The 27,500-nt window shown below is 46.9% G+C and overlaps 1 protein-coding gene across 1 annotated transcript in view; it reads left to right on the top strand.

The window, feature by feature from the left end:
* gng13b (guanine nucleotide binding protein (G protein), gamma 13b) overlaps positions 1–26,206 on the top strand; it is a 40,545-nt gene extending 14,339 nt beyond the window's left edge. Inside the window, exon 2 of the mRNA XM_045217976.1 lies at positions 25,990–26,206. Within this exon, the coding sequence (XP_045073911.1) occupies positions 25,990–26,095 (106 nt within the window). The 3' untranslated portion in view covers positions 26,096–26,206. The remainder of the gene's footprint in view (positions 1–25,989) is intronic.
* The last annotated feature ends 1,294 nt before the right edge of the window (positions 26,207–27,500 follow it).

Genomic DNA, 27,500 nt, shown 5'->3' with positions numbered 1-27,500 from the left:
AGACCTCTACCTCTCTACTGACTGGTACAGACCTCTACCTCTCTACTGACTGATACAGACCTCTACCTCTCTACTGACTGATACAGACCTCTACCTCTCTACTGACTGATACAGACCTCTACCTCTCTACTGACTGGTACAGACCTCTACCTCTCTACTGACTGATACAGACCTCTACCTCTCTACTGACTGATACAGACCTCTACCTCTCTACTGACTGATACAGACCTCTACCTCTCTACTGACTGGTACAGACCTCTACCTCTCTACTGACTGGTACAGACCTCTACCTCTCTACTGACTGATACAGACCTCTACCTCTCTACTGACTGATACAGACCTCTACCTCTCTACTGACTGATACAGACCTCTACCTCTCTACTGACTGATACAGACCTCTACCTCTCTACTGACTGATACAGACCTCTACCTCTCTACTGACTGATACAGACCTCTACCTCTCTACTGACTGATACAGACCTCTACCTCTCTACTGACTGATACAGACCTCTACCTCTCTACTGACTGATACAGACCTCTACCTCTCTACTGACTGGTACAGACCTCTACCTCTCTACTGACTGATACAGACCTCTACCTCTCTACTGACTGATACAGACCTCTACCTCTCTACTGACTGATACAGACCTCTACCTCTCTACTGACTGATACAGACCTCTACCTCTCTACTGACTGATACAGACCTCTACCTCTCTACTGACTGATACAGACCTCTACTTCTACTGACTGATACAGACCTCTACCTCTCTACTGACTGGTACAGACCTCTACCTCTCTACTGACTGATACAGACCTCTACCTCTCTACTGACTGATACAGACCTCTACCTCTCTACTGACTGGTACAGACCTCTACCTCTCTACTGACTGATACAGACCTCTACCTCTCTACTGACTGATACAGACCTCTACCTCTCTACTGACTGATACAGACCTCTACCTCTCTACTGACTGATACAGACCTCTACCTCTCTACTGACTGATACAGACCTCTACCTCTCTACTGACTGATACAGACCTCTACCTCTCTACTGACTGATACAGACCTCTACCTCTCTACTGACTGATACAGACCTCTACCTCTCTACTGACTGATACAGACCTCTACCTCTCTACTGACTGATACAGACCTCTACCTCTCTACTGACTGATACAGACCTCTACCTCTCTACTGACTGATACAGACCTCTACCTCTCTACTGACTGATACAGACCTCTACCTCTCTACTGACTGATACAGACCTCTACCTCTCTACTGACTGATACAGACCTCTACCTCTCTACTGACTGATACAGACCTCTACCTCTCTACTGACTGATACAGACCTCTACCTCTCTACTGACTGATACAGACCTCTACCTCTCTACTGACTGATACAGACCTCTACCTCTCTACTGACTGATACAGACCTCTACCTCTCTACTGACTGATACAGACCTCTACCTCTCTACTGACTGATACAGACCTCTACCTCTCTACTGACTGATACAGACCTCTACCTCTCTACTGACTGATACAGACCTCTACCTCTCTACTGACTGATACAGACCTCTACCTCTCTACTGACTGATACAGACCTCTACCTCTCTACTGACTGATACAGACCTCTACCTCTCTACTGACTGATACAGACCTCTACCTCTCTACTGACTGATACAGACCTCTACCTCTCTACTGACTGATACAGACCTCTACCTCTCTACTGACTGATACAGACCTCTACCTCTCTACTGACTGATACAGACCTCTACCTCTCTACTGACTGATACAGACCTCTACCTCTCTACTGACTGATACAGACCTCTACCTCTCTACTGACTGATACAGACCTCTACCTCTCTACTGACTGATACAGACCTCTACCTCTCTACTGACTGATACAGACCTCTACCTCTCTACTGACTGATACAGACCTCTACCTCTCTACTGACTGATACAGACCTCTACCTCTCTACTGACTGATACAGACCTCTACCTCTCTACTGACTGATACAGACCTCTACCTCTCTACTGACTGATACAGACCTCTACCTCTCTACTGACTGATACAGACCTCTACCTCTCTACTGACTGATACAGACCTCTACCTCTCTACTGACTGATACAGACCTCTACCTCTCTACTGACTGATACAGACCTCTACCTCTCTACTGACTGATACAGACCTCTACCTCTCTACTGACTGATACAGACCTCTACCTCTCTACTGACTGATACAGACCTCTACCTCTCTACTGACTGATACAGACCTCTACCTCTCTACTGACTGATACAGACCTCTACCTCTCTACTGACTGATACAGACCTCTACCTCTCTACTGACTGATACAGACCTCTACCTCTCTACTGACTGATACAGACCTCTACCTCTCTACTGACTGATACAGACCTCTACCTCTCTACTGACTGATACAGACCTCTACCTCTCTACTGACTGATACAGACCTCTACCTCTCTACTGACTGATACAGACCTCTACCTCTCTACTGACTGATACAGACCTCTACCTCTCTACTGACTGATACAGACCTCTACCTCTCTACTGACTGATACAGACCTCTACCTCTCTACTGACTGATACAGACCTCTACCTCTCTACTGACTGATACAGACCTCTACCTCTCTACTGACTGATACAGACCTCTACCTCTCTACTGACTGATACAGACCTCTACCTCTCTACTGACTGATACAGACCTCTACCTCTCTACTGACTGATACAGACCTCTACCTCTCTACTGACTGATACAGACCTCTACCTCTCTACTGACTGATACAGACCTCTACCTCTCTACTGACTGATACAGACCTCTACCTCTCTACTGACTGATACAGACCTCTACCTCTCTACTGACTGATACAGACCTCTACCTCTCTACTGACTGATACAGACCTCTACCTCTCTACTGACTGATACAGACCTCTACCTCTCTACTGACTGATACAGACCTCTACCTCTCTACTGACTGATACAGACCTCTACCTCTCTACTGACTGATACAGACCTCTACCTCTCTACTGACTGATACAGACCTCTACCTCTCTACTGACTGATACAGACCTCTACCTCTCTACTGACTGATACAGACCTCTACCTCTCTACTGACTGATACAGACCTCTACCTCTCTACTGACTGATACAGACCTCTACCTCTCTACTGACTGATACAGACCTCTACCTCTCTACTGACTGATACAGACCTCTACCTCTCTACTGACTGATACAGACCTCTACCTCTCTACTGACTGATACAGACCTCTACCTCTCTACTGACTGATACAGACCTCTACCTCTCTACTGACTGATACAGACCTCTACCTCTCTACTGACTGATACAGACCTCTACCTCTCTACTGACTGGTACAGACCTCTACCTCTCTACTGACTGATACAGACCTCTACCTCTCTACTGACTGATACAGACCTCTACCTCTCTACTGACTGATACAGACCTCTACCTCTCTACTGACTGGTACAGACCTCTACCTCTCTACTGACTGATACAGACCTCTACCTCTCTACTGACTGATACAGACCTCTACCTCTCTACTGACTGATACAGACCTCTACCTCTCTACTGACTGATACAGACCTCTACCTCTCTACTGACTGATACAGACCTCTACCTCTCTACTGACTGATACAGACCTCTACCTCTCTACTGACTGATACAGACCTCTACCTCTCTACTGACTGATACAGACCTCTACCTCTCTACTGACTGATACAGACCTCTACCTCTCTACTGACTGATACAGACCTCTACCTCTCTACTGACTGATACAGACCTCTACTGACTGATACAGACCTCTACCTCTCTACTGACTGATACAGACCTCTACCTCTCTACTGACTGATACAGACCTCTACCTCTCTACTGACTGATACAGACCTCTACCTCTCTACTGACTGATACAGACCTCTACCTCTCTACTGACTGATACAGACCTCTACCTCTCTACTGACTGATACAGACCTCTACCTCTCTACTGACTGATACAGACCTCTACCTCTCTACTGACTGATACAGACCTCTACCTCTCTACTGACTGATACAGACCTCTACCTCTCTACTGACTGATACAGACCTCTACCTCTCTACTGACTGATACAGACCTCTACCTCCCTACTGACTGATACAGACCTCTACCTCTCTACTGACTGATACAGACCTCTACCTCTCTACTGACTGATACAGACCTCTACCTCTCTACTGACTGATACAGACCTCTACCTCTCTACTGACTGATACAGACCTCTACCTCTCTACTGACTGATACAGACCTCTACCTCTCTACTGACTGATACAGACCTCTACCTCTCTACTGACTGATACAGACCTCTACCTCTCTACTGACTGATACAGACCTCTACCTCTCTACTGACTGATACAGACCTCTACCTCTCTACTGACTGATACAGACCTCTACCTCTCTACTGACTGATACAGACCTCTACCTCTCTACTGACTGATACAGACCTCTACCTCTCTACTGACTGATACAGACCTCTACCTCTCTACTGACTGATACAGACCTCTACCTCTCTACTGACTGATACAGACCTCTACCTCTCTACTGACTGATACAGACCTCTACCTCTCTACTGACTGATACAGACCTCTACCTCTCTACTGACTGATACAGACCTCTACCTCTCTACTGACTGATACAGACCTCTACCTCTCTACTGACTGATACAGACCTCTACCTCTCTACTGACTGATACAGACCTCTACCTCTCTACTGACTGATACAGACCTCTACCTCTCTACTGACTGATACAGACCTCTACCTCTCTACTGACTGATACAGACCTCTACCTCTCTACTGACTGATACAGACCTCTACCTCTCTACTGACTGATACAGACCTCTACCTCTCTACTGACTGATACAGACCTCTACCTCTCTACTGACTGATACAGACCTCTACCTCTCTACTGACTGATACAGACCTCTACCTCTCTACTGACTGATACAGACCTCTACCTCTCTACTGACTGATACAGACCTCTACCTCTCTACCTGACTGATACAGACCTCTACCTCTCTACTGACTGATACAGACCTCTACCTCTCTACTGACTGATACAGACCTCTACCTCTCTACTGACTGATACAGACCTCTACCTCTCTACTGACTGATACAGACCTCTACCTCTCTACTGACTGATACAGACCTCTACCTCTCTACTGACTGATACAGACCTCTACCTCTCTACTGACTGATACAGACCTCTACCTCTCTACTGACTGATACAGACCTCTACCTCTCTACTGACTGATACAGACCTCTACCTCTCTACTGACTGATACAGACCTCTACCTCTCTACTGACTGATACAGACCTCTACCTCTCTACTGACTGATACAGACCTCTACCTCTCTACTGACTGATACAGACCTCTACCTCTCTACTGACTGATACAGACCTCTACCTCTCTACTGACTGATACAGACCTCTACCTCTCTACTGACTGATACAGACCTCTACCTCTCTACTGACTGATACAGACCTCTACCTCTCTACTGACTGATACAGACCTCTACCTCTCTACTGACTGATACAGACCTCTACCTCTCTACTGACTGATACAGACCTCTACCTCTCTACTGACTGATACAGACCTCTACCTCTCTACTGACTGATACAGACCTCTACCTCTCTACTGACTGATACAGACCTCTACCTCTCTACTGACTGATACAGACCTCTACCTCTCTACTGACTGATACAGACCTCTACCTCTCTACTGACTGATACAGACCTCTACCTCTCTACTGACTGATACAGACCTCTACCTCTCTACTGACTGATACAGACCTCTACCTCTCTACTGACTGATACAGACCTCTACCTCTCTACTGACTGATACAGACCTCTACCTCTCTACTGACTGATACAGACCTCTACCTCTCTACTGACTGATACAGACCTCTACCTCTCTACTGACTGATACAGACCTCTACCTCTCTACTGACTGATACAGACCTCTACCTCTCTACTGACTGATACAGACCTCTACCTCTCTACTGACTGATACAGACCTCTACCTCTCTACTGACTGGTACAGACCTCTACCTCTCTACTGACTGATACAGACCTCTACCTCTCTACTGACTGATACAGACCTCTACCTCTCTACTGACTGATACAGACCTCTACCTCTCTACTGACTGGTACAGACCTCTACCTCTCTACTGACTGATACAGACCTCTACCTCTCTACTGACTGATACAGACCTCTACCTCTCTACTGACTGATACAGACCTCTACCTCTCTACTGACTGATACAGACCTCTACCTCTCTACTGACTGATACAGACCTCTACCTCTCTACTGACTGATACAGACCTCTACCTCTCTACTGACTGATACAGACCTCTACCTCTCTACTGACTGATACAGACCTCTACCTCTCTACTGACTGATACAGACCTCTACCTCTCTACTGACTGATACAGACCTCTACCTCTCTACTGACTGATACAGACCTCTACCTCTCTACTGACTGATACAGACCTCTACTCTCTACTGACTGATACAGACCTCTACCTCTCTACTGACTGATACAGACCTCTACCTCTCTACTGACTGATACAGACCTCTACTGACTGATACAGACCTCTACCTCTCTACTGACTGATACAGACCTCTACCTCTCTACTGACTGATACAGACCTCTACCTCTCTACTGACTGATACAGACCTCTACCTCTCTACTGACTGATACAGACCTCTACCTCTCTACTGACTGATACAGACCTCTACCTCTCTACTGACTGATACAGACCTCTACCTCTCTACTGACTGATACAGACCTCTACCTCTCTACTGACTGATACAGACCTCTACCTCTCTACTGACTGGTACAGACCTCTACCTCTCTACTGACTGATACAGACCTCTACCTCTCTACTGACTGATACAGACCTCTACCCTCTCTACTGACTGATACAGACCTCTACCTCTCTACTGACTGATACAGACCTCTACCTCTCTACTGACTGATACAGACCTCTACCTCTCTACTGACTGATACAGACCTCTACCTCTCTACTGACTGATACAGACCTCTACCTCTCTACTGACTGATACAGACCTCTACCTCTCTACTGACTGATACAGACCTCTACCTCTCTACTGACTGATACAGACCTCTACCTCTCTACTGACTGATACAGACCTCTACCTCTCTACTGACTGGTACAGACCTCACCTCTCTACTGACTGATACAGACCTCTACCTCTCTCACTGACTGATACAGACCTCTACCTCTCTACTGACTGATACAGACCTCTACCTCTCTACTGACTGATACAGACCTCTACCTCTCTACTGACTGATACAGACCTCTACCTCTCTACTGACTGATACAGACCTCTACCTCTCTACTGACTGATACAGACCTCTACCTCTCTACTGACTGATACAGACCTCTACCTCTCTACTGACTGATACAGACCTCTACCTCTCTACTGACTGATACAGACCTCTACCTCTCTACTGACTGATACAGACCTCTACCTCTCTACTGACTGATACAGACCTCTACCTCTCTACTGACTGATACAGACCTCTACCTCTCTACTGACTGATACAGACCTCTACCTCTCTACTGACTGATACAGACCTCTACCTCTCTACTGACTGATACAGACCTCTACCTCTCTACTGACTGATACAGACCTCTACCTCTCTACTGACTGATACAGACCTCTACCTCTCTACTGACTGATACAGACCTCTACTCTCTCTACTGACTGATACAGACCTCTACCTCTCTACTGACTGATACAGACCTCTACCTCTCTACTGACTGATACAGACCTCTACCTCTCTACTGACTGATACAGACCTCTACCTCTCTACTGACTGATACAGACCTCTACCTCTCTACTGACTGATACAGACCTCTACCTCTCTACTGACTGATACAGACCTCTACCTCTCTACTGACTGATACAGACCTCTACCTCTCTACTGACTGATACAGACCTCTACCTCTCTACTGACTGATACAGACCTCTACCTCTCTACTGACTGATACAGACCTCTACCTCTCTACTGACTGATACAGACCTCTACCTCTCTACTGACTGATACAGACCTCTACCTCTCTACTGACTGATACAGACCTCTACCTCTCTACTGACTGATACAGACCTCTACCTCTCTACTGACTGATACAGACCTCTACCTCTCTACTGACTGGTACAGACCTCTACCTCTCTACTGACTGATACAGACCTCTACCTCTCTACTGACTGGTACAGACCTCTACCTCTCTACTGACTGATACAGACCTCTACCTCTCTACTGACTGATACAGACCTCTACCTCTCTACTGACTGATACAGACCTCTACCTCTCTACTGACTGATACAGACCTCTACTGACTGGTACAGACCTCTACCTCTCTACTGACTGATACAGACCTCTACCTCTCTACTGACTGATACAGACCTCTACCTCTCTACTGACTGATACAGACCTCTACCTCTCTACTGACTGATACAGACCTCTACCTCTCTACTGACTGATACAGACCTCTACCTCTCTACTGACTGATACAGACCTCTACCTCTCTACTGACTGATACAGACCTCTACCTCTCTACTGACTGATACAGACCTCTACCTCTCTACTGACTGATACAGACCTCTACCTCTCTACTGACTGATACAGACCTCTACCTCTCTACTGAGTACAGACCTCTACCTCTCTACTGACTGATACAGACCTCTACCTCTCTACTGACTGATACAGACCTCTACCTCTCTACTGACTGATACAGACCTCTACCTCTCTACTGACTGATACAGACCACTCTACTGACTGATACAGACCTCTACCTCTCTACTGACTGATACAGACCTCTACCTCTCTACTGACTGATACAGACCTCTACCTCTCTACTGACTGATACAGACCTCTACCTCTCTACTGACTGATACAGACCTCTACCTCTCTACTGACTGATACAGACCTCTACCTCTCTACTGACTGATACAGACCTCTACCTCTCTACTGACTGATACAGACCTCTACCTCTCTACTGACTGATACAGACCTCTACCTCTCTACTGACTGATACAGACCTCTACCTCTACTGACTGATACAGACCTCTACCTCTCTACTGACTGATACAGACCTCTACCTCTCTACTGACTGATACAGACCTCTACCTCTCTACTGACTGATACAGACCTCTACCTCTCTACTGACTGATACAGACCTCTACCTCTCTACTGACTGATACAGACCTCTACCTCTCTACTGACTGATACAGACCTCTACCTCTCTACTGACTGATACAGACCTCTACCTCTCTACTGACTGATACAGACCTCTACCTCTCTACTGACTGATACAGACCTCTACCTCTCTACTGACTGATACAGACCTCTACCTCTCTACTGACTGATACAGACCTCTACCTCTCTACTGACTGATACAGACCTCTACCTCTCTACTGACTGATACAGACCTCTACCTCTCTACTGACTGATACAGACCTCTACCTCTCTACTGACTGATACAGACCTCTACCTCTCTACTGACTGGTACAGACCTCTACCTCTCTACTGACTGATACAGACCTCTACCTCTCTACTGACTGATACAGACCTCTACCTCTCTACTGACTGGTACAGACCTCTACCTCTCTACTGACTGATACAGACCTCTACCTCTCTACTGACTGATACAGACCTCTACCTCTCTACTGACTGATACAGACCTCTACCTCTCTACTGACTGATACAGACCTCTACCTCTCTACTGACTGATACAGACCTCTACCTCTCTACTGACTGATACAGACCTCTACCTCTCTACTGACTGATACAGACCTCTACCTCTCTACTGACTGATACAGACCTCTACCTCTCTACTGACTGATACAGACCTCTACCTCTCTACTGACTGATACAGACCTCTACTCTCTCTACTGACTGATACAGACCTCTACCTCTCTACTGACTGATACAGACCTCTACCTCTCTACTGACTGATACAGACCTCTACCTCTCTACTGACTGATACAGACCTCTACCTCTCTACTGACTGATACAGACCTCTACCTCTCTACTGACTGATACAGACCTCTACCTCTCTACTGACTGATACAGACCTCTACCTCTCTACTGACTGATACAGACCTCTACCTCTCTACTGACTGGTACAGACCTCTACCTCTCTACTGACTGATACAGACCTCTACCTCTCTACTGACTGATACAGACCTCTACCTCTCTACTGACTGATACAGACCTCTACCTCTCTACTGACTGATACAGACCTCTACCCTCTACTGACTGATACAGACCTCTACCTCTCTACTGACTGATACAGACCTCTACCTCTCTACTGACTGATACAGACCTCTACCTCTCTACTGACTGATACAGACCTCTACCTCTCTACTGACTGATACAGACCTCTACCTCTCTACTGACTGATACAGACCTCTACCTCTCTACTGACTGATACAGACCTCTACCTCTCTACTGACTGATACAGACCTCTACCTCTCTACTGACTGATACAGACCTCTACCTCTCTACTGACTGATACAGACCTCTACCTCTCTACTGACTGATACAGACCTCTACCTCTCTACTGACTGATACAGACCTCTACCTCTCTACTGACTGATACAGACCTCTACCTGACTGGTACAGACCTCTACCTCTCACTGACTGATACAGACCTCTACCTCTCTACTGACTGATACAGACCTCTACCTCTCTACTGACTGATACAGACCTCTACCTCTCTACTGACTGATACAGACCTCTACCTCTCTACTGACTGATACAGACCTCTACCTCTCTACTGACTGATACAGACCTCTACCTCTCTACTGACTGATACAGACCTCTACCTCTCTACTGACTGATACAGACCTCTACCTCTCTACTGACTGATACAGACCTCTACCTCTCTACTGACTGATACAGACCTCTACCTCTCTACTGACTGATACAGACCTCTACCTCTCTACTGACTGATACAGACCTCTACCTCTCACTGACTGATACAGACCTCTACCTCTCTACTGACTGATACAGACCTCTACCTCTCTACTGACTGATACAGACCTCTACCTCTCTACTGACTGATACAGACCTCTACCTCTCTACTGACTGATACAGACCTCTACCTCTCTACTGACTGATACAGACCTCTACCTCTCTACTGACTGATACAGACCTCTACCTCTCTACTGACTGATACAGACCTCTACCTCTCTACTGACTGATACAGACCTCTACCTCTCTACTGACTGATACAGACCTCTACCTCTCTACTGACTGATACAGACCTCTACCTCTCTACTGACTGATACAGACCTCTACCTCTCTACTGACTGATACAGACCTCTACCTCTCTACTGACTGATACAGACCTCTACCTCTCTACTGACTGATACAGACCTCTACCTCTCTACTGACTGATACAGACCTCTACCTCTCTACTGACTGATACAGACCTCTACCTCTCTACTGACTGATACAGACCTCTACCTCTCTACTGACTGATACAGACCTCTACCTCTCTACTGACTGGTACAGACCTCTACCTCTCTACTGACTGATACAGACCTCTACCTCTCTACTGACTGATACAGACCTCTACCTCTCTACTGACTGATACAGACCTCTACTGACTGATACAGACCTCTACCTCTCTACTGACTGATACAGACCTCTACCTCTCTACTGACTGATACAGACCTCTACCTCTCTACTGACTGATACAGACCTCTACCTCTCTACTGACTGATACAGACCTCTACCTCTCTACTGACTGATACAGACCTCTACCTCTCTACTGACTGATACAGACCTCTACCTCTCTACTGACTGATACAGACCTCTACCTCTCTACTGACTGGTACAGACCTCTACCTCTCTACTGACTGATACAGACCTCTACCTCTCTACTGACTGATACAGACCTCTACCTCTCTACTGACTGATACAGACCTCTACCTCTCTACTGACTGATACAGACCTCTACCTCTCTACTGACTGATACAGACCTCTACCTCTCTACTGACTGATACAGACCTCTACCTCTCTACTGACTGATACAGACCTCTACCTCTCTACTGACTGATACAGACCTCTACCTCTCTACTGACTGATACAGACCTCTACCTCTCTACTGACTGATACAGACCTCTACCTCTCTACTGACTGATACAGACCTCTACCTCTCTACTGACTGATACAGACCTCTACCTCTCTACTGACTGATACAGACCTCTACCTCTCTACTGACTGATACAGACCTCTACCTCTCTACTGACTGATACAGACCTCTACCTCTCTACTGACTGATACAGACCTCTACCTCTCTACTGACTGGTACAGACCTCTACCTCTCTACTGACTGATACAGACCTCTACCTCTCTACTGACTGATACAGACCTCTACCTCTCTACTGACTGATACAGACCTCTACCTCTCTACTGACTGATACAGACCTCTACCTCTCTACTGACTGGTACAGACCTCTACCTCTCTACTGACTGATACAGACCTCTACCTCTCTACTGACTGATACAGACCTCTACCTCTCTACTGACTGATACAGACCTCTACCTCTCTACTGACTGATACAGACCTCTACCTCTCTACTGACTGATACAGACCTCTACCTCTCTACTGACTGATACAGACCTCTACCTCTCTACTGACTGATACAGACCTCTACCTCTCTACTGACTGGTACAGACCTCTACCTCTCTACTGACTGATACAGACCTCTACCTCTCTACTGACTGGTACAGACCTCTACCTCTCTACTGACTGATACAGACCTCTACCTCTCTACTGACTGATACAGACCTCTACCTCTCTACTGACTGATACAGACCTCTACCTCTCTACTGACTGATACAGACCTCTACCTCTCTACTGACTGATACAGACCTCTACCTCTCTACTGACTGATACAGACCTCTACCTCTCTACTGACTGATACAGACCTCTACCTCTCTACTGACTGATACAGACCTCTACCTCTCTACTGACTGATACAGACCTCTACCTCTCTACTGACTGATACAGACCTCTACCTCTCTACTGACTGATACAGACCTCTACCTCTCTACTGACTGATACAGACCTCTACCTCTCTACTGACTGATACAGACCTCTACCTCTCTACTGACTGATACAGACCTCTACCTCTCTACTGACTGATACAGACCTCTACCTCTCTACTGACTGATACAGACCTCTACCTCTCTACTGACTGATACAGACCTCTACCTCTCTACTGACTGATACAGACCTCTACCTCTCTACTGACTGATACAGACCTCTACCTCTCTACTGACTGATACAGACCTCTACCTCTCTACTGACTGATACAGACCTCTACCTCTCTACTGACTGGTACAGACCTCTACCTCTCTACTGACTGATACAGACCTCTACCTCTCTACTGACTGATACAGACCTCTACCTCTCTACTGACTGATACAGACCTCTACCTCTCTACTGACTGGTACAGACCTCTACCTCTCTACTGACTGATACAGACCTCTACCTCTCTACTGACTGATACAGACCTCTACCTCTCTACTGACTGATACAGACCTCTACCTCTCTACTGACTGGTACAGACCTCTACCTCTCTACTGACTGATACAGACCTCTACCTCTCTACTGACTGATACAGACCTCTACCTCTCTACTGACTGATACAGACCTCTACCTCTCTACTGACTGATACAGACCTCTACCTCTCTACTGACTGATACAGACCTCTACCTCTCTACTGACTGATACAGACCTCTACCTCTCTACTGACTGATACAGACCTCTACCTCTCTACTGACTGATACAGACCTCTACCTCTCTACTGACTGATACAGACCTCTACCTCTCTACTGACTGATACAGACCTCTACCTCTCTACTGACTGATACAGACCTCTACCTCTCTACTGACTGATACAGACCTCTACCTCTCTACTGACTGATACAGACCTCTACCTCTCTACTGACTGATACAGACCTCTACCTCTCTACTGACTGATACAGACCTCTACCTCTCTACTGACTGATACAGACCTCTACCTCTCTACTGACTGATACAGACCTCTACCCTCGACTCTACCTCTACTGACTGATACAGACCTCTACCTCTCTACTGACTGATACAGACCTCTACCTCTCTACTGACTGATACAGACCTCTACCTCTCTACTGACTGATACAGACCTCTACCTCTCTACTGACTGATACAGACCTCTACCTCTCTACTGACTGATACAGACCTCTACCTCTCTACTGACTGATACAGACCTCTACCTCTCTACTGACTGATACAGACCTCTACCTCTCTACTGACTGATACAGACCTCTACCTCTCTACTGACTGATACAGACCTCTACCTCTCTACTGACTGGTACAGACCTCTACCTCTCTACTGACTGATACAGACCTCTACCTCTCTACTGACTGATACAGACCTCTACCTCTCTACTGACTGATACAGACCTCTACCTCTCTACTGACTGATACAGACCTCTACCTCTCTACTGACTGATACAGACCTCTACCTCTCTACTGACTGATACAGACCTCTACCTCTCTACTGACTGGTACAGACCTCTACCTCTCTACTGACTGATACAGACCTCTACCTCTCTACTGACTGATACAGACCTCTACCTCTCTACTGACTGATACAGACCTCTACCTCTCTACTGACTGATACAGACCTCTACCTCTCTACTGACTGGTACAGACCTCTACCTCTCTACTGACTGGTACAGACCTCTACCTCTCTACTGACTGATACAGACCTCTACCTCTCTACTGACTGATACAGACCTCTACCTCTCTACTGACTGATACAGACCTCTACCTCTCTACTGACTGATACAGACCTCTACCTCTCTACTGACTGATACAGACCTCTACCTCTCTACTGACTGATACAGACCTCTACCTCTCTACTGACTGATACAGACCTCTACCTCTCTACTGACTGATACAGACCTCTACCTCTCTACTGACTGATACAGACCTCTACTCTCTACTGACTGATACAGACCTCTACCTCTCTACTGACTGGTACAGACCTCTACCTCTCTACTGACTGGTACAGACCTCTACCTCTCTACTGACTGATACAGACCTCTACCTCTCTACTGACTGATACAGACCTCTACCTCTCTACTGACTGATACAGACCTCTACCTCTCTACTGACTGATACAGACCTCTACCTCTCTACTGACTGATACAGACCTCTACCTCTCTACTGACTGATACAGACCTCTACCTCTCTACTGACTGATACAGACCTCTACCTCTCTACTGACTGATACAGACCTCTACCTCTCTACTGACTGATACAGACCTCTACCTCTCTACTGACTGATACAGACCTCTACCTCTCTACTGACTGGTACAGACCTCTACCTCTCTACTGACTGATACAGACCTCTACCTCTCTACTGACTGATACAGACCTCTACCTCTCTACTGACTGATACAGACCTCTACCTCTCTACTGACTGGTACAGACCTCTACCTCTCTACTGACTGATACAGACCTCTACCTCTCTACTGACTGATACAGACCTCTACCTCTCTACTGACTGATACAGACCTCTACCTCTCTACTGACTGATACAGACCTCTACCTCTCTACTGACTGATACAGACCTCTACCTCTCTACTGACTGATACAGACCTCTACCTCTCTACTGACTGATACAGACCTCTACCTCTCTACTGACTGGTACAGACCTCTACTGACTGGTACAGACCTCTACTGACTGATACAGACCTCTACTGACTGGTACAGACCTCTACTGACTGATACAGACCTCTACCTCTCTACTGACTGATACAGACCTCTACCTCTCTACTGACTGATACAGACCTCTACTGACTGGTACAGACCTCTACTGACTGATACAGACCTCTACTGACTGGTACAGACCTCTACCTCTCTACTGACTGATACAGACCTCTACCTCTCTACTGACTGGTACAGACCTCTACCTCTCTACTGACTGATACAGACCTCTACCTCTCTACTGACTGGTACAGACCTCTACCTCTCTACTGACTGATACAGACCTCTACCTCTCTACTGACTGATACAGACCTCTACCTCTCTACTGACTGATACAGACCTCTACCTCTCTACTGACTGATACAGACCTCTACCTCTCTACTGACTGATACAGACCTCTACCTCTCTACTGACTGATACAGACCTCTACCTCTCTACTGACTGATACAGACCTCTACCTCTCTACTGACTGATACAGACCTCTACCTCTCTACTGACTGGTACAGACCTCTACTGACTGGTACAGACCTCTACCTCTCTACTGACTGGTACAGACCTCTACCTCTCTACTGACTGGTACAGACCTCTACCTCTCTACTGACTGATACAGACCTCTACTGACTGGTACAGACCTCTACTGACTGATACAGACCTCTACCTCTCTACTGACTGGTACAGACCTCTACTGACTGGTACAGACCTCTACCTCTCTACTGACTGATACATACCTCTACCTCTCTACTGACTGATACAGACCTCTACCTCTCTACTGACTGATACAGACCTCTACCTCTCTACTGACTGATACAGACCTCTACCTCTCTACTGACTGATACAGACCTCTACCTCTCTACTGACTGATACAGACCTCTACCTCTCTACTGACTGATACAGACCTCTACCTCTCTACTGACTGATACAGACCTCTACTGACTGGTACAGACCTCTACTGACTGATACAGACCTCTACCTCTCTACTGACTGGTACAGACCTCTACCTCTCTACTGACTGATACAGACCTCTACCTCTCTACTGACTGATACAGACCTCTACCTCTCTACTGACTGGTACAGACCTCTACCTCTCTACTGACTGGTACAGACCTCTACCTCTCTACTGACTGATACAGACCTCTACCTCTCTACTGACTGGTACAGACCTCTACCTCTCTACTGACTGATACAGACCTCTACCTCTCTACTGACTGGTACAGACCTCTACCTCTCTACTGACTGATACAGACCTCTACCTCTCTACTGACTGGTACAGACCTCTACTGACTGATACAGACCTCTACCTCTCTACTGACTGGTACAGACCTCTACCTCTCTACTGACTGATACAGACCTCTACCTCTCTACTGACTGATACAGACCTCTACCTCTCTACTGACTGATACAGACCTCTACCTCTCTACTGACTGATACAGACCTCTACCTCTCTACTGACTGATACAGACCTCTACCTCTCTACTGACTGATACAGACCTCTACCTCTCTACTGACTGATACAGACCTCTACCTCTCTACTGACTGATACAGACCTCTACCTCTCTACTGACTGATACAGACCTCTACCTCTCTACTGACTGATACAGACCTCTACCTCTCTACTGACTGATACAGACCTCTACCTCTCTACTGACTGATACAGACCTCTACCTCTCTACTGACTGATACAGACCTCTACCTCTCTACTGACTGATACAGACCTCTACCTCTCTACTGACTGATACAGACCTCTACCTCTCTACTGACTGATACAGACCTCTACCTCTCTACTGACTGATACAGACCTCTACCTCTCTACTGACTGATACAGACCTCTACCTCTCTACTGACTGATACAGACCTCTACCTCTCTACTGACTGGTACAGACCTCTACCTCTCTACTGACTGATACAGACCTCTACCTCTCTACTGACTGATACAGACCTCTACCTCTCTACTGACTGATACAGACCTCTACCTCTCTACTGACTGATACAGACCTCTACCTCTCTACTGACTGATACAGACCTCTACCTCTCTACTGACTGATACAGACCTCTACCTCTCTACTGACTGATACAGACCTCTACCTCTCTACTGACTGATACAGACCTCTACCTCTCTACTGACTGATACAGACCTCTACCTCTCTACTGACTGGTACAGACCTCTACCTCTCTACTGACTGATACAGACCTCTACCTCTCTACTGACTGGTACAGACCTCTACCTCTCTACTGACTGATACAGACCTCTACCTCTCTACTGACTGGTACAGACCTCTACCTCTCTACTGACTGATACAGACCTCTACCTCTCTACTGACTGGTACAGACCTCTACCTCTCTACTGACTGATACAGACCTCTACCTCTCTACTGACTGATACAGACCTCTACCTCTCTACTGACTGGTACAGACCTCTACCTCTCTACTGACTGATACAGACCTCTACCTCTCTACTGACTGGTACAGACCTCTACCTCTCTACTGACTGATACAGACCTCTACCTCTCTACTGACTGATACAGACCTCTACCTCTCTACTGACTGATACAGACCTCTACCTCTCTACTGACTGATACAGACCTCTACCTCTCTACTGACTGATACAGACCTCTACCTCTCTACTGACTGATACAGACCTCTACCTCTCTACTGACTGGTACAGACCTCTACCTCTCTACTGACTGATACAGACCTCTACCTCTCTACTGACTGATACAGACCTCTACCTCTCTACTGACTGATACAGACCTCTACCTCTCTACTGACTGATACAGACCTCTACCTCTCTACTGACTGGTACAGACCTCTACCTCTCTACTGACTGATACAGACCTCTACCTCTCTACTGACTGATACAGACCTCTACCTCTCTACTGACTGATACAGACCTCTACCTCTCTACTGACTGATACAGACCTCTACCTCTCTACTGACTGATACAGACCTCTACCTCTCTACTGACTGATACAGACCTCTACCTCTCTACTGACTGATACAGACCTCTACCTCTCTACTGACTGATACAGACCTCTACCTCTCTACTGACTGATACAGACCTCTACCTCTCTACTGACTGATACAGACCTCTACCTCTCTACTGACTGATACAGACCTCTACCTCTCTACTGACTGATACAGACCTCTACCTCTCTACTGACTGATACAGACCTCTACCTCTCTACTGACTGATACAGACCTCTACCTCTCTACTGACTGATACAGACCTCTACCTCTCTACTGACTGATACAGACCTCTACCTCTCTACTGACTGATACAGACCTCTACCTCTCTACTGACTGATACAGACCTCTACCTCTCTACTGACTGATACAGACCTCTACCTCTCTACTGACTGATACAGACCTCTACCTCTCTACTGACTGATACAGACCTCTACCTCTCTACTGACTGATACAGACCTCTACCTCTCTACTGACTGATACAGACCTCTACCTCTCTACTGACTGATACAGACCTCTACCTCTCTACTGACTGATACAGACCTCTACCTCTCTACTGACTGGTACAGACCTCTACCTCTCTACTGACTGATACAGACCTCTACCTCTCTACTGACTGATACAGACCTCTACTGACTGATACAGACCTCTACCTCTCTACTGACTGGTACAGACCTCTACCGCTCTACTGATGGGGTGTGTTGACAGTGTATCTCATCATGGTGTAGATGGGGTGTGTTGACAGTGTGTATCTCATCCTGGTGTAGATGGGGTGTGTTGACAGTATATCTCTCATCATGGTGTAGATGGGGTGTGTTGACAGTGTATATCTCATCATGGTGTAGATGGGGTGTGTTGACAGTGTATCTCTCTCTCTCCTCAGCATGGTGTAGATGGGGTGTGTTGACAGTGTATCTCTCATCATGGTGTAGATGGGGTGTGTTAACAGTATATCTCTCATCATGGTGTAGATGGGGTGTGTTGACAGTGTATCTCATCATGGTGTAAATGGGGTGTGTTGACAGTGTATCTCTCATCATGGTGTAGATGGGGTGTGTTGACAGTGTATCTCTCATCATGGCGTAGATGGGGTGTGTTGACAGTGTATCTCTCATCATGGTGTAGATGGGGTGTGTTGACAGTGTATCTCTCATCATGGTGTAGATAGGGTGTGTTGACAGTGTATCTCTCATCATGGTGTAGATGGGGTGTGTTGACAGTGTATCTCTCATCATGGTGTAGATGGGGTGTGTTGACAGTGTATCTCTCATCATGGCGTAGATGGGGTGTGTTGACAGTGTATCTCTCATCATGGTGTAGATGGGGTGTGTTGACAGTGTATCTCTCATCATGGCGTAGATGGGGTGTGTTGACAGTGTATCTCTCATCATGGTGTAGATGGGGTGTGTTGACAGTATATCTCTCATCATGGTGTAGATGGGGTGTGTTGACAGTATATCTCTCATCATGGTGTAGATGGGGTGTGTTGACAGTGTATCTCTCATCATGGTGTAAATGGGGTGTGTTGACAGTATATCTCTCATCATGGTGTAGATGGGGTGTGTTGACAGTGTATCTCTCATCATGGTGTAGATGGGGTGTGTTGACAGTGTATCTCTCATCATGGTGTAGATGGGGTGTGTTGACAGTGTATCTCTCATCATGGCGTAGATGGGGTGTGTTGACAGTGTATCTCTCATCATGGTGTAGATGGGGTGTGTTGACAGTGTATCTCTCTCTCTCTCTTCTCTCTCTCTCTCTCTCTCTCCATGTGGATGTGTGTGTGTTCTAACAGTGTGTTGACAGTGTGTCTCTCATCATGGTGTAGATGGGGTGTGTTGACAGTGTATCTCTCATCATGGTGTAGATGGGGTGTGTTGACAGTGTATCTCTCATCATGGTGTAGATGGGGTGTGTTGACAGTGTATCTCATCATGGCGTAGATGGGGTGTGTTGACAGTGTATCTCTCATCATGGTGTAGATGGGGTGTGTTGACAGTGTATCTTCTTTTTCCTCCATGTGGATGTGTGTGTTTCTAACAGTGTGTTGACAGTGTGTCTCTCATCATGGTGTAGATGGGGTGTGTTGACAGTGTATCTCTCATCATGGTGTAGATGGGGTGTGTTGACAGTGTGTCTCTCATCATGGTGTAGATGGGGTGTGTTGACAGTGTATCTCTCATCATGGTGTAGATGGGGTGTGTTGACAGTATATCTCTCATCATGGTGTAGATGGGGTGTGTTGACAGTGTATCTCTCATCATGGTGTAGATGGGGTGTGTTGACAGTGTATCTCATCATGGTGTAGATGGGGTGTGTTGACAGTGTGTATCTCATCCTGGTGTAGATGGGGTGTGTTGACAGTATATCTCTCATCATGGTGTAGATGGGGTGTGTTGACAGTGTATCTCTCATCATGGTGTAGATGGGGTGTGTTAACAGTGTATCTCTCATCCTGGTGTAGATGGGGGTGTGTTAACAGTGTATCTCATCATGGTGTAGATGGGGTGTGTTGACAGTGTATCTCTCATCATGGTGTAGATGGGGTGTGTTGACAGTGTATCTCTCATCATGGTGTAGATGGGGTGTGTTGACAGTGTATCTCTCATCATGGTGTAGATGGGGTGTGTTAACAGTGTATCTCATCATGGTGTAGATGGGGTGTGTTAACAGTGTATCTCATCATGGTGTAGATGGGGTGTGTTGACAGTGTATCTCATCATGGTGTAGATGGGGTGTGTTGACAGTGTATCTCTCATCATGGTGTAGATGGGGTGTGTTGACAGTGTATCTCTCATCATGGTGTAGATGGGGTGTGTTGACAGTGTATCTCATCATGGTGTAGATGGGGTGTGTTGACAGTGTATCTCATCATGGTGTAGATGGGGTGTGTTGACAGTGTATCTCATCATGGCGTAGATGGGGTGTGTTGACAGTGTATCTCTCTCTCTCCTCATCATGGTGTAGATGGGGTGTGTTGACAGTGTATCTCTCATCATGGTGTAGATGGGGTGTGTTAACAGTATATCTCTCATCATGGTGTAGATGGGGTGTGTTGACAGTGTATCTCTCATCATGGTGTAGATGGGGTGTGTTAACAGTATATCTCTCATCATGGTGTAGATGGGGTGTGTTGACAGTGTATCTCTCATCATGGTGTAGATGGGGTGTGTTGACAGTGTATCTCTCATCATGGTGTAGATGGGGTGTGTTGACAGTGTATCTCTCATCATGGTGTAGATGGGGTGTGTTAACAGTGTATCTCATCCTGGTGTAGATGGGGTGTGTTAACAGTGTATCTCATCATGGTGTAGATGGGGTGTGTTGACAGTGTATCTCATCATGGTGTAGATGGGGTGTGTTGACAGTGTATCTCTCATCATGGTGTAGATGGGGTGTGTTGACAGTGTATCTCTCATCATGGTGTAGATGGGGTGTGTTGACAGTGTATCTCTCATCATGGCGTAGATGGGGTGTGTTGACAGTGTATCTCTCATCATGGTGTAGATGGGGTGTGTTAACAGTGTATCTCATCCTGGTGTAGATGGGGTGTGTTAACAGTGTATCTCTCATCATGGTGTAAATGGGGTGTGTTGACAGTGTATCTCTCATCATGGTGTAGATGGGGTGTGTTGACAGTGTATCTCTCATCATGGTGTAGATGGGGTGTGTTGACAGTGTATCTCTCTCATGGTGTGATGTGTCTACAGTGTGTTGACAGTGTGTCTCTCATCATGGTGTAGATGGGGTGTGTTGACAGTGTATCTCTCTATCATGGTGTAGATGGGGTGTGTTGACAGTGTGTCTCTCATCATGGTGTAGATGGGGTGTGTTGACAGTGTATCTCTCATCATGGTGTAGATGGGGTGTGTTGACAGTGTATCTCTCATCATGGTGTAGATGGGGTGTGTTGACAGTGTATCTCTCATCATGGTGTAGATGGGGTGTGTTGACAGTGTATCTCTCATCATGGTGTAGATGGGGTGTGTTGACAGTGTGTATCTCATCCTGGTGTAGATGGGGTGTGTTGACAGTATATCTCTCATCATGGTGTAGATGGGGTGTGTTGACAGTGTATCTCTCATCATGGTGTAGATGGGGTGTGTTGACAGTGTATCTCTCATCATGGTGTAGATGGGGTGTGTTGACAGTGTATCTCTCCCTCATCATGGTGTAGATGGGGTGTGTTGACAGTGTATCTCTCCCCTATCATGGTGTAGATGGGGTGTGTTGACAGTGTATCTCTCATCATGGTGTAGATGGGGTGTGTTGACAGTGTATCTCTCATCATGGTGTAGATGGGGTGTGTTGACAGTGTATCTCTCTTCATCATGGTGTAGATGGGGTGTGTTGACAGTGTATCTCTCATCATGGTGTAGATGGGGTGTGTTGACAGTGTATCTCTCATCATGGTGTAGATGGGGTGTGTTGACAGTGTATCTCTCATCATGGTGTAGATGGGGTGTGTTAACAGTGTATCTCTCATCATGGTGTAGATGGGGTGTGTTAACAGTGTATCTCTCATCATGGTGTAGATGGGGTGTGTTGACAGTGTATCTCTCATCATGGTGTAGATGGGGTGTGTTGACAGTGTATCTCTCATCATGGTGTAGATGGGGTGTGTTGACAGTGTATCTCTCATCATGGTGTAGATGGGGTGTGTTAACAGTGTATCTCTCATCCTGGTGTAGATGGGGTGTGTTAACAGTGTATCTCATCATGGTGTAGATGGGGTGTGTTGACAGTGTATCTCTCATCATGGTGTAGATGGGGTGTGTTGACAGTGTATCTCTCTCTCTCCTCAGCATGGTGTAGATGGGGTGTGTTGACAGTGTATCTCTCATCATGGTGTAGATGGGGTGTGTTGACAGTGTATCTCTCATCATGGTGTAGATGGGGTGTGTTGACAGTGTATCTCTCATCATGGTGTAGATGGGGTGTGTTGACAGTGTATATCTCATCCTGGTGTAGATGGGGTGTGTTAACAGTGTATCTCATCATGGTGTAAATGGGGTGTGTTGACAGTGTATCTCATCATGGTGTAGATGGGGTGTGTTGACAGTATATCTCTCATCATGGTGTAGATGGGGTGTGTTGACAGTGTATCTCATCATGGTGTAGATGGGGTGTGTTGACAGTGTATCTCTCATCATGGTGTAGATGGGGTGTGTTGACAGTGTATCTCTCATCATGGTGTAGATGGGGTGTGTTGACAGTGTATCTCATCATGGTGTAGATGGGGTGTGTTGACAGTGTATCTCTCTCTCTCTCCTCAGCATGGTGTAGATGGGGTGTGTTGACAGTATATCTCTCATCATGGTGTAGATGGGGTGTGTTGACAGTGTATCTCTCATCATGGTGTAGATGGGGTGTGTTGACAGTGTATCTCTCATCATGGCGTAGATGGGGTGTGTTGACAGTGTATCTCTCATCATGGTGTAGATGGGGTGTGTTGACAGTGTATCTCTCTCTCTCCTCATGTCGATGTGTGTGTGTTCTAACAGTGTGTTGACAGTGTGTCTCTCATCATGGTGTAGATGGGGTGTGTTGACAGTGTATCTCTCATCATGGTGTAGATGGGGTGTGTTGACAGTGTATCTCATCATGGTGTAGATGGGGTGTGTTGACAGTGTATCTCTCATCATGGCGTAGATGGGGTGTGTTGACAGTGTATCTCTCTCTCTCTCTCTCTCTCTCTCCTCATCATGGTGTAGATGGGGTGTGTTGACAGTATATCTCTCATCATGGTGTAGATGGGGTGTGTTGACAGTGTATCTCTCTCTCTCCTCATCATGGTGTAGATGGGGTGTGTTGACAGTATATCTCTCATCATGGTGTAGATGGGGTGTGTTGACAGTATATCTCTCATCATGGTGTAGATGGGGTGTGTTGACAGTGTATATCTCATCATGGTGTAGATGGGGTGTGTTGACAGTGTATCTCTCCTCTCCTCATCATGGTGTAGATGGGGTGTGTTGACAGTGTATATCTCATCATGGTGTAGATGGGGTGTGTTGACAGTGTATCTCTCTCTCTCCTCAGCATGGTGTAGATGGGGTGTGTTGACAGTGTATCTCTCATCATGGTGTAGATGGGGTGTGTTGACAGTGTATCTCTCTCTCTCCTCAGCATGGTGTAGATGGGGTGTGTTGACAGTGTATCTCTCTCTCTCCTCATCATGGTGTAGATGGGGTGTGTTGACAGTGTATCTCTCTCTCTCCTCATCATGGTGTAGATGGGGTGTGTTGACAGTGTATATCTCATCATGGTGTAGATGGGGTGTGTTGACAGTGTATCTCTCTCTCTCCTCATCATGGTGTAGATGGGGTGTGTTGACAGTGTATCTCTCTCTCTCCTCATCATGGTGTAGATGGGGTGTGTTGACAGTGTATATCTCATCATGGTGTAGATGGGGTGTGTTGACAGTGTATATCTCATCATGGTGTAGATGGGGTGTGTTGACAGTGTATCTCTCATCATGGTGTAGATGGGGTGTGTTGACAGTGTATATCTCATCATGGTGTAGATGGGGTGTGTTGACAGTGTATCTCTCTCTCTCCTCAGCATGGTGTAGATGGGGTGTGTTGACAGTGTATCTCTCATCATGGTGTAGATGGGGTGTGTTGACAGTATATCTCTCATCATGGTGTAGATGGGGTGTGTTGACAGTGTATATCTCATCATGGTGTAGATGGGGTGTGTTGACAGTGTATCTCTCTCTCTCCTCAGCATGGTGTAGATGGGGTGTGTTGACAGTGTATCTCTCTCTCTCCTCAGCATGGTGTAGATGGGGTGTGTTGACAGTGTATCTCATCATGGTGTAGATGGGGTGTGTTGACAGTGTATCTCTCTCTCTCCTCAGCATGGTGTAGATGGGGTGTGTTGACAGTGTATCTCTCTCTCTCCTCAGCATGGTGTAGATGGGGTGTGTTGACAGTGTATCTCTCTCAGCATGGTGTAGATGGGGTGTGTTGACAGTGTATCTCTCTCTCCTCAGCATGGTGTAGATGGGGTGTGTTGACAGTGTATCTCTCTCTCTCCTCAGCATGGTGTAGATGGGGTGTGTTGACAGTGTATCTCAGCATGGTGTAGATGGGGTGTGTTGACAGTGTATCTCAGCATGGTGTAGATGGGGTGTGTTGACAGTGTATCTCTCTCTCTCCTCAGCATGGTGAAGTGGATAGAGGACGGGGTACCAGAGGACCCCTTCCTGAACCCTGAACTCATGAAGAACAACCCCTGGGTGGAGAAGGGAAAGTGTGTCCTGCTCTAGACGACCTCTAACCCCTGACCCTGCCATGACCCCTGACCCCTGACCCCAGCCTGGTGGGGCATGGCAGGACAGCACCCCCCACCATGAATGTACAACAGCTGACGTCCAGACCCCCCCACTGCTAGTTTCAGCCACGTTGATGCATCACTGATAACCTTTAATATTAATACTACTGTATGTTTATATGATATGAAGTGTATTTATGCAGCCAGTCAGCCAGTTAGCCAGTCAGCCAGTCACTCAGTCAGCCAGCCAGCCAGTCACTCAGTCAGTCAGCTAGCCAGCCAGCCAGTCACTCAGTCAGTCAGCCAGCCAGCCAGTCTGTCACTCTGTCAGTCAGTCAGTCAGTTAGTCAGTCAGTTAGTCAGCCAGTTATTCACTCAGTCAGCCAGCCAGTCAATCTGTCACTCAGTCAGCCAGCCAGCCAGCCAGCCAGTCAGCCAGTCAGCCAGTCTGTCAGCCAGTCTGTCAGCCAGTCAGCCAGTCACTCAGTCAGTCAGTCAGTCAGTCAGTCAGTCAGTCAGCCAGTCTGAGTCAGTCAGCCAGTCAGTCAGCCAGTCAGCCAGTTAGTCAGCCAGTCAGCCAGTTAGTCAGTCAGCCAGTTAGTCAGTCAGTCAGTCAGTCAGTCAGTCAGCCAGTCTGTTAGTCAGTCAGCCAGTTAGTCAGCCAGTTAGTCAGTCAGCCAGTTAATTAGTCAGCCAGTCAATCAGTCAGTCACATAAAGCTAGATTTAAGTTTCCCACTTCCGCATCATCTGCTAGGGTCCGTCAGAACAAAATTAGGCAATTTTGAACGTCCACTCCCATCTGCATATGTCCGAAGTCTCTGCGTCTGCAGGACATGTTTCCAAGGGCCCTTTTTAAGGGAGGTGTGCGGAATGCGGACACGGACGGGAGCGGGACGCTGGATTGAAGCGGAGGGTGTAAATTAGGCTTAATGCTTCTCTGTGTCTGTCTGCTCTGTGGTTGTTGCTGTTTCCAGCAGCGCTGAGGATCAGTTATACTATCTAGTGTAAAACTGTTACTGCCAGAACACACGCACACACACACACACACACACACACACACACAACACCACACTCACTCCTCACACACACCCTGTTGACACACTGTACAGACGAACCCCTTTAACTTATTAAATTATTGATCATGCTTTGTTTTATTTATTTCTCTATTTATTGATAAGCTCCTCCCACGGTGGCCATGTTGTTTTGTATCTCTGAACACCCCCCCACAGTACCACCACCACCTTACAACAGAACCATCTATACTGCCTCATCCACAGTTTCCTTAACATGTGAATGGAACCATGAGGCAGCCTGTAGTTGAGACATCAATACAACTGACCATACACCACTGCCCTGGCCCCAGCTTGTGTGTGTCTGCATGTTGACGTGTGTGTGTGT

Source organism: Coregonus clupeaformis, unplaced genomic scaffold (assembly GCF_020615455.1).
Source record: "Coregonus clupeaformis isolate EN_2021a unplaced genomic scaffold, ASM2061545v1 scaf1306, whole genome shotgun sequence".
In the NCBI taxonomy this organism is placed as follows: domain Eukaryota; kingdom Metazoa; phylum Chordata; class Actinopteri; order Salmoniformes; family Salmonidae; genus Coregonus; species Coregonus clupeaformis.
The sequence above is the reverse complement of the archived record's forward strand: the minus strand, read 5'-3'. Positions and strand labels throughout refer to the sequence as shown.